This window comes from Urocampus carinirostris, chromosome 14 (assembly GCF_059441175.1).
Source record: "Urocampus carinirostris isolate Australia breed hairy pipefish chromosome 14, RoL_Ucar_1.0, whole genome shotgun sequence".
Taxonomy (NCBI): domain Eukaryota; kingdom Metazoa; phylum Chordata; class Actinopteri; order Syngnathiformes; family Syngnathidae; genus Urocampus; species Urocampus carinirostris.
Window position 1 is genome coordinate 38,038,307 of NC_142362.1, and position 9,882 is coordinate 38,048,188.

The 9,882-nt window shown below is 37.9% G+C and overlaps 1 protein-coding gene across 1 annotated transcript in view; it reads left to right on the forward strand.

Annotated features, from left to right (window-relative positions):
- Positions 1–7,499, forward strand: part of man1a2 (mannosidase, alpha, class 1A, member 2) — a 56,183-nt gene extending 48,684 nt beyond the window's left edge. Inside the window, exons 13-14 of the mRNA XM_088352151.1 lie at positions 4,993–5,108; positions 7,036–7,499. Of these exons, the coding sequence (XP_088208277.1) occupies positions 4,993–5,108; positions 7,036–7,171 (252 nt within the window). The 3' untranslated portion in view covers positions 7,172–7,499. The remainder of the gene's footprint in view (positions 1–4,992; positions 5,109–7,035) is intronic.
- Positions 7,500–9,882: the final 2,383 nt, after the last annotated feature.

Here is a 9,882-nt window from a genome sequence, read left to right on the forward strand (position 1 = left end):
AAGCTTATTAAAACAATGGTCCACTCTGCACAATTTTTAAAATAAATACATATCACAAAATATCATTTCAATTATTTATTTGAACATTTCTAAAAAAAAAAAAAAAGACAAAGTCAACCTCATAAATAACATTTGAAAAAAGGAAATAACATCTTAAAAAAAATTCAAGAGCATTTGCACACTATGAAAGAAACTTTGTGCACTTAAAATAACCCACACCAAACAAAGTATACCTGCATCATTAATAACATTGGAAAAAAGGAAGTTATAAAATAGCGGTGCGCGATTTTGGAAAGAAAAAAAAACTAATTTCGATTCTTCCAGACCTAAATTGCAATTTCAATCTGATTTTCTATTTTAAAAGAAACCTGCATTCTCTGTGTTAGTTTTCTTTTCGGGGAGAACATAAACATAGTGACATGAAAACATAACTTGAGATAGAGACAGAGAGTTACAAAATATAAACTATAGACATACAAATAAAAACAGAATTGCAGTTGAATGAATGGTCTTTTTTGTCATTATACAAAAAGACTACGAAATTTGAGGGTTATTGCTTTCAGTGTAACAAAACGATTAAGGGGCTGGCAAGCTACATGCTAGAGTCTGTTGTGTGGCCATTTGTGTACGCGCTGTTAGGCTGACTGGCAGCTTACACCAGCCTATCAAAGTTGTGCACCCACGTCTTGCAAACTTTCTGACGCCTTTATTGGTCGGTGCCATTAAAACCTGCTTCTGATTGGCCGGGGATGTTAAACTCTGATATGTGACAATTCTTGTTGGACAACCACTCAGTCAAACAATTAACAAAGTTGAACTATGAATCCTTGAAAAAAAACGCAGTAGTTTGCGGTTTACTATCTCACTACGTCACATTGCGATATTGATTCGATTTCGGTTAACCGTGCAGCCCTAGTTGATTGTCATCTGCGTAGCAATGGAAACTGATATTATCTCATCTCATCTCATTAGCTGCACCGCTTATCCTCAGTAGGGTCGCAGGGGTGCTGGAGCCCATCCCAGCAATCATCGGGCAGTGGGCAGGGGACACCCTGAACTGGATGCCAGCCAATCGCAGGGCACACAGGGACAGACCACACGCTCACTCATTCACACCTAGGGACAATTTGGACCGGCCAATCCACCTGAAATGCATGTCTTTGGAATGTGGGAAGAAACTGGAGTGCCCGGAGGAAACCCACGCAAGCACGGGGAGAACATACAAACTCCGCACAGTAAGTCCGGTAGCTGGATTTGAACCCACACAGGAGGTTCCCAAGACCTTAGAACTGTGGCGCACACGTGCTAACCACTGCGCCGCCGTGCGCCAAAATGGTATTATACTTGTGAATAATATCACACAATGGAAGCATATAAAAGCTGAAAAGAAGGGGGCAAGTACTGAATCCTGCGGAACACCACAGGTTAACACTAAAGGACTTAGTTTTCTCATTTTTCTAACACTTGTACCCGGTACTATGACTTAAAACAGTGTCATCATGATAAGACCTTTTTCCTTTACCTTCATCACCTTACCTAGTGGCAAGATGATCAAGATTCATAGCTCTTACAATCGCTATGCGGGTTCGCTCCCCGTTGCCTCTATTGTTAAACAATTATGGTTAGTGATACATTTTGACTGGTTAATAATTGCAAAAATAAAATAATACTCTGGTATGCATTTCGTGCCTTTTTTATACATAGGGCACACAGGAATTTAAAGCGCACTTTTCAATTTATGTTTTTTTGGGTGCCCCTTATAGTCTGGGAAATGCCGTAATTGTGGTCTGGTCCAAAATGATTGACCAAAATTCCAGTTAACAAGTGTTACTTAAAGTTACTACTATAATGTTGACGGTATGGCCTGATAACATTTTCTAAAATAGTTGGCATTGAAAGGATTAATAGGTTAAATACTGTTAAGATGAAAAATTACTTAAATTTGAACTATTTTTGATTTTCAAGGGTGAATACTCATTTTACTAACCTCCGTAATTAAATTGACATAACACTTTGATGAATTTAGAATTGAAAAGCATTTGTAAAAATAGAGTTGATATAATATTTTTTCAGAAATCTTCGTCTGTCTGCATCCTCAAACGTGGAGTGCAGGATTCAAACACTTTGGCGTCATCTCCTGGCTTAAAGTCATGATTGCAGCCTTAGGCAGCCCGTTCATGATTAACGTGCTAGTACGTATACGCATTCCTTAGACCTACTCGTATAAACTGTTATAGACTGTTCTTTTTTTCTTTTAAAAAAAAAAACTTTTGGGGGTTTGGGTTGGCGTTTATACTTTACTGGAAACAGGCCTTTTCTTACTTTCACCGTTTTTATGCTCCACTGACAAATAGGCATTTATAAAAAAAAAAAAAAATCTGCGATGAGCATGACGTCCCTCTCCAGCACTCCCCCAACCCACTTTACTCGAATCGAATGTGTTCCGCACCGAACAGGACTGATAAAAGTAAGCAGATGGGCGCATTGGAAAATAAAGCACAATGGCTCTTTGAACTCAATTGGGCATTGTTAACACATAACTACCGTATTTTCCGCACTATAAGGTGCACCGGGTTATAGGGCGCACCCCGAAAAAATAGTTTTTGGTCCAATTTTTGACATAGATAAGACGCACCGGATTATAAGGCGCTACAATGGGAACGTGGACAAAACAGTCAGATAGTTCAGTCCAACCGATTACCCCCTTAACATTCCCAAAGCTTGCAAAGAAGCAAATACGTGTCGTAGACACGTGCGGATGCGGTGTCCGTACGATGTCACTTAAATGCGTCATTTCAAGTATCATTCGGAAGGTTAAAGTCTTGGGATTCAAGAAATGCCAAACATTTCTTAGTTTCTATTTTCATTTTCGCTCGCAACTTTACTGTGCATATGACAATAAACACTTGGAATTGAGTTTAATTTAAAAATAGACACTCCATTCCATCCATTATCTGCACCACTTATTACAGAAACATCGAGTTCAGTCTGAAACAAGATACAGGGACAATATAAAACCCAAAGTAGCTCACCGAAGTCGTTTTGTTCATAATAATGTGCAGCCAATGTCCTCTTATATCCGTGAGGGTAGTAAATCCAGGAGAATAAAATAATTTCAAATACAGAATAGAAAAAAATGCTTTCTCCATGCCGTCAGCCACGTGCCATAAACATTCATCTTTTTTTGGCCAATTGCAGGCTTTGTGTTGCCGTTTAAGCCAATGCCAGCCTGTAAATGATAAAAAGGATCCGCCTCTTGACCTCCGAATAACTTTAGCCAATAGTGATCGATTCAAATGATGATTGACACATTGGTCAGCCAATGAAACGCCGAAAAATAAATGCCAACATACACCGTTGTTTTGGCCAATTGCAGGCTTTGTGTTGCCGTTTAAGCCAATGCCAGCCTGTAAATGATAAAAAGGATCCGCCTCTTGACCTCCGAATAACTTTAGCCAATAGTGATCAATTCAAATGATGATTGACACATTGGTTAGCCAATGAAACGCCGGTAAATAAATCCCAGCATACACCGTTGTTTTGGCCAATTGCAGGCTTTGTGTTGCCGTTTAAGCCAATGCCAGCCTGTAAATGATAAAAAGGATCCGCCCCTTGACCTCCGAATAACTTTAGCCAATAGTGATTGATTCAAATGATGATTGACACATTGGTCAGCCAATGAAACGCCGGTAAATAAATCCCAGCATACACCGCGTACTTCCCGGCGTTCGGGGGAAAATCGATTCGGCGGCTGCAAGTTAGTTGGAAAACTTTGCAATTTTAAAATTGATCCATAAATAAGGCGCACTGTATTATAAGGCGCATGGTCAGCTTTTGAAAAAAATAAAGGCTTTTAGGTGCGCCTTATAGTGCGGAAAATACGGTAATAGACAAAATATTACAATTTCAACTACTTAGGGAAACTTCAATAATCGCACGCCACCTCTAGATGTTTTTAACACTTTTGGGGCAAAGGTTTACCTGGTAATGACCAAAAAGGAATTGCACTAATGCATCACAGACACTTATTTGTGTGTAAAAGAGATCTCATCTCATCTCATCTCATCAGCCGTACCGCTTATCCTCATTAGGGTCGCGGGGGGGCTGGAGCCCATCCCAGCCATCTCCGGGCAGTGGGCAGGGGACACCCTGAACTGGTTGCCAGCCAATCGCAGGGCACACAGGGACAGACAACTCATTCGCTCATTCACACCTAGGGACAATTTGGACCCGGCCAATTCACCTGAAATGCATGTTTTTGGAACGTGGGAGGAAACCGGAGTGCCCGGAGGAAACCCACGCAAGCACGGGGAGAACATACAAACTCCGCACAGGAAGTCTGGAGCTGGATTTGAACCCACGACAGGTTCCCATGACATGAACTGTGCCGCACAAGCGCTAACCACTGCGCCGCCGTGCTGCCCTGTAAAAGACATGCTACAGTGAAATGCATTTCAATATGAATACAAGAAAACCTCTCCCCAATCACTAAGTAACTTTCTGGAAACAATAAACTGTTACATTTGTCAGGAGCATGGACCGCAGCCATCACTTGAGGTATGACAAACAACAATTATATTTTTTAATGAAGTTTTTAGTATGATTTACTTTCTTTTGAAATACTGTTTACACAAAACAAAAATTTTGCTTATTTCAAATTCTCTTGGTGCTTACCGTAGTTGGCATATATACTAAAGGACTGTCCTTTTTATATGCAGTGACATAAAAATAAATGGTAAATATTGGTGGGTCGATTTATAATTTAATAAAAGTTGAAGAGTACAATGATGTAATTTTAAGAGCATTATGGGCACCTTGGGTTGAGTTTGAACAGTAGGACATATATACATCTTATGGTCAATGCATTTTGTTTAAAACTGTTAACTCTGTCAGTCGTTACATAAGCAAAGTTGATGTGAAAGTATTGTCGAGGATTTGCAAAACTCAGTACAGATTCAACAGACTCCACTTCACCTCTACCAACTCCTGCAGGCCATTGATAAGTACTGCAGGGTAAGCGGAGGCTTCTCGGGTGTGAAGGACGTCTACTCTTCGAACCCGTCCTACGATGACGTGCAGCAGAGTTTCTTTCTGGCTGAGACGCTCAAGTAAGTATTACAGACTCTAAAAGCAACTGATGGTGCTCTTTATTTCAACCTGGGTGGTATTACATAAAACCTATACAAGGGATTAAGCCGAGATATTTTATTTTCATGGCTAAAGGTTATATTTAACTGGTCAGTTATTATAGTGGTTTTTTCTCTGCTGCTAGCTTGCTCGACTAGGCTAACAACTTGGCTAAGATTATTCCCAGAGATACTACAGTCAATCATGTGAAAATGATTATTTTTATAGCATTTCCATTGACTTTCCTGGTAAACTGCATTGTTTTAACTATCTACATAGTCTAATCGTGCAGGCAATAATTAAAGTAGACCACACTTGCCTCTCCATGTTTTATTTCTTAGTGCTAAAGAAAAAGATTATACAACATTAATATTTTTTTAAAAGACAATAAGAATAGCAAACTGATTTTCATGCGCAGGATAGTTTTTCTTTTGTGCTTATACGATCTGTACAGCTTAGAGGAAACATTGCTGAGGTTTTTCCTGTTATGTTTGCTCCTGGTTGGCTGGCCACGGTGTGTTTTTGCCGTGTCCCTGTGTTTACTCCAGGCTTGCCTTGCGTTTATCGCCGTTGCTGTTCCCGTTTTTCGTTGATTGGTTCCGGTTAGCCCTCCGTTGGCAGTACTACATGTGTTTTTTATGCCAATTAGTCCTTTTTTGTCTGCTTGCCTTTTGTTGTATCATTACTGCTTCCACCTGCGACACAAAGCCTTGGCCAGGGACGTCAAGTCAGTTTGGCTCTGGGTCCCGGATTAAGACTTTCTGTTCTGTGGGCGGCCGGTTCAGTAAAAGAATGTCAACTCAAGTTGTTTTGCTTTGTTTTTCGGTATTATGCTTTATCAGTCAGCCTACATTACTAATTTCCCCAACAGATTATAATCACGAATAACAAGAGATCTTTTATAAACGTAACACATTTATTCACAAACAATGATATAATGTTTGGCATTGAACGCGTTAACTGGCATGTTTTAAAAACTGAATGATTGCAGTTTTACACCTGAATTAGCTAACCACGCTATACAAACCCAACACTACCCTCTTGTAGCCGAAGATAGCATTTTGTTTGCACTTCTTAAAAAAAAACGTTATTAATAATAATAAAACATTATCCACCGAATGATTTAGTCATTTCATATGTTCGGCAGAGGATCCCTGCCAAACACATGAGATATCAATTACAATATTTACTGATCTACAAAAATATTGTAACATACAGATTTAAATTCGAACAACACAAAAACCCTAAAAATGTAAAATAATAAAATCTAAATTAAAAACATCAACTAGTCAGTGCTATAAATAAATGATAAAATTGATTTAAAAAAATCACCAATTTTGACAGATCCTTTGAAAAACGCGCAAAAAAAGAATAAGTAGAACAATCTCTAAGATTGAAGGATTGAATGCACTCTGCTTCAGATTAATCAATATCATAAAAACAAGTCCAAATTTGGCCCATTTTTCTGCTTTTATACATGCAGTAGTTTCTTAATATGTCTTCCTTATTGAACTAAATTATTACCCAACACCTTTAGAGCCCTTTCTGTGTTTGTAAACAAATGGGATGTAGCCAAGCTGCGCGTGCATTGTTACAATAGAATGGCAGAATTCATGTCAGTTTATAGCAGCCCACTGATACAAAAAGATCATAGATAATAACAGCTGAAAATAGCACAAAGAATTTATTAGCAGCAATATAGCGACTTTATTTTAGTCATAAAAGTAGAAAAAAACGTTCTCCTAGATTTGTGCCGGATATCTTCCTTTGTCAGAACTGGAAAATTTTAAAAATGGCCTTTAAAGTGCTTTAAAATTGCTTGAATTTGGCCATGAAAAAGGTCTGAGAACCTTCCATGTACTACCTACTCACACGGTGAGGTGTTCTCATTGTTTTTTTCCTCCTCAGATATCTTTACCTGCTGTTCTCCAGCGACGACCTAATGCCCTTGGAAAGTTGGGTCTTCAACACGGAGGCTCACCCGCTTCCCGTGCTTCACCTGGGCAACATTACCCTCGCTGGCAGCGAAACAGCACAACAGTGAGAAGGTCCAACAAAAAAAAAAATTAAACCTTTCCCCACCAACAAACACTGGACTAACTTTGATCAAGGTCTTGAGACGTGGACCATATTGGAGATGAGGACTCCCTGAAAACTGTGCTGCTCCCACGGTTTAACCATTAAGTTTTTTGTTCTAAGGTTTGGCGTTGTTTTGACCAAACTCATTTCAATGGGACGCTTCAGTTGGAGTGGAGGTGATTGTTTCTTGCCACAGTTTTGGCGGCCGTCTTTTTTTTGGGAGTTGATCACAGGACAGCAGAGCAGTGGTTTTTATGTGCTGCCGAATAAAAATAAACTGCTGTTGTGCGATATACGGATGCTGCTTTTTTTCATCTGCTTTTTTTGTGTGACTCCCCTTTATTTTCATTTTGTGTGAGCCACATCTGTTATGTTTTACTCTTGGGCTGCAACTAGCGATTAATTATCGATGAATCAAATATTAGTATGTTATATAATATATAAGTTATATAATATGAGTCAAATATTTTTTCCATTGAATCGATTAATCCGATTTCTTAAAGACATTTTGAATTTCCTCCCCTTTAGTCAAACATTGTTTTGGACGGATATAAAAATAGTGCACAAAGCAAAATAATTTTCTATAATCCATCCATCCATTATCTGCACTGCTTATCCTTAGTATGGTTGCAAAGTTCTACAAGATAAAAAAAAAAGTAAAAAAACTTTCAAATATATGCTATACACCTGCAAATATGTAAGATACTGTTTTCTTATCACCTTATCCGAAGATCATTTTGTATTTATTTAGACTTATCATACAAGAGAAAAAGCAATACATTTTATTTTATGTGTAGTTATTTATTTTACCCACAAAAATTAATAAACAAATTCCACCCACCTTTTAAAATGTTTTCAAATTTTTTTCTTGGTTAAATCTTTTACTATGATTAACATTTCCAATATTAAGATTATATATAATATGCTAAGAGTCTGGTCCTTGTGTAGAGTTAAATATGTAAATATTATTTTTTTACTCTATTTACTTATGATTTTTCTCTCTGTACTTCTGCAGCACTTTCTGTTCCCTTAAAAATTCATTACTTTGTTATATTAAGAAATACTTCCGCGTTAAAACTTAATGCCAAATTTGTTTGTAATGATGCTATGTTAAAAAAAAAGATTTGGAAAAACGTAAGAACTTTTTTTAATAAAAACTGTCTTGGTGCCCTCTGCTGAACCAAACTGGTACTACAACTCTCGGCGTCTCAACAGAATTGTGTGCATTCTTATTTGCATTAATTGAACGTAGTGGCTCATTAATCACATGCTACAACGAATTGAGTGTCTAATTAGTTTTCAACGCTTTTAATTGTTTTTATCGATTAGTTGTTGCAGCCCTATTTTAATCAGAACTGATGTTGAATATAAACGGATGCGGGCTCAGACGCGAAATGGGAATCTCAAGCCCTTGCCTTCATTCACTGTAAAAAATGCTTCTATTGCCTCCTGCCTTTTTTTTTTTACCAATGCTATTCCAGCGTTCTGAAATGAAGTAAATCTAATATTCTCTCCTGGGAGTGTTTTCCGGAATGTTGTGTTCAATCGTTTATGATGGCGAGTTAATTATTTGGTTTTGCACCAATTAAGTGCACCAAGTCTTTTTTTTCTGCGCCTTCACACAACCTTGTTATTAGGGTGTTAAAAAAAAAAAAGATTTAGACTGCATTGATATAGTGCTTTTCAGGTCACTGAAGACCTCACGAAGCGCTTTACATTTTATTTCACACTTACCCATTCACACACACACTCACACACTGATGGCAGCGTTAGCCATGCAGGGCGCCTACCTGCTTATTGGGGGTATTAGGTGTTCAGTGTCTTTCCCAAGGACACTTCGACAATTATCAGAGGAGGTGGGAATCGAACCTGGGACCTCTCGATTTCAAGAAGAGCACCCTCCTGAGCAACTGCCTCACAAAAAATTGTCTTGAAAGCAAACAACTTTGGCCAATCAGATTGTTATCTATCAATAACAGGCACAGTGATTGAAATCTGAAAAGACGATTAATCACTTGGTTATTCGAATATTTATTAGTGGTGGGCGATACTTGAAATTATGGTACTAATTCGATCCAAGTATCGATGGATACCGATCTGATAAGACTTTTTGCTTGTAAATGCCATCATCGTTAAATAGTTGAATCCTCCCCATTGACTTAGTTTAAGATTACAATAAACACGGCCCAAAGGTTTTACGAAACAAAGACGTTTTATTTTTTATTGAATATGTTGCAAACTTTAACAGTATTCGAAAATAATTATAAATATTTCTATTACAATTATTTCTGAACAAAAGCAAAGAGAAACAAAAAAGCAGAAATGGAACAAAAAAGGACATGCTGTAAAACAATGTCAACTAGAGAACTAAAACCTTAAATTGCACAATAGTTTGAAAATACCTTTGAAATGCAAATAGTGTCAATTCCCATTGTGACAGTGGAAATACAGTTTTTTGTTCAGGAACAGCAACATGTTTACATTTTTTCATTGCTCTTTGGAGAGTGAGCTTTTTTTTCACGGTTTCAACTAAATTTGTAGTTTTTCACAGTGGACGACCAATTTGAGTTTTTCCTTGCCCTCATGTAGGTAACAACTGGCATTGTACTTTTCTGAAGTTGAAAAAAAGTCCAAGCCGTGCTGCGCTTCCTGTTTGCCTTGGTCACTTTTGGCTTC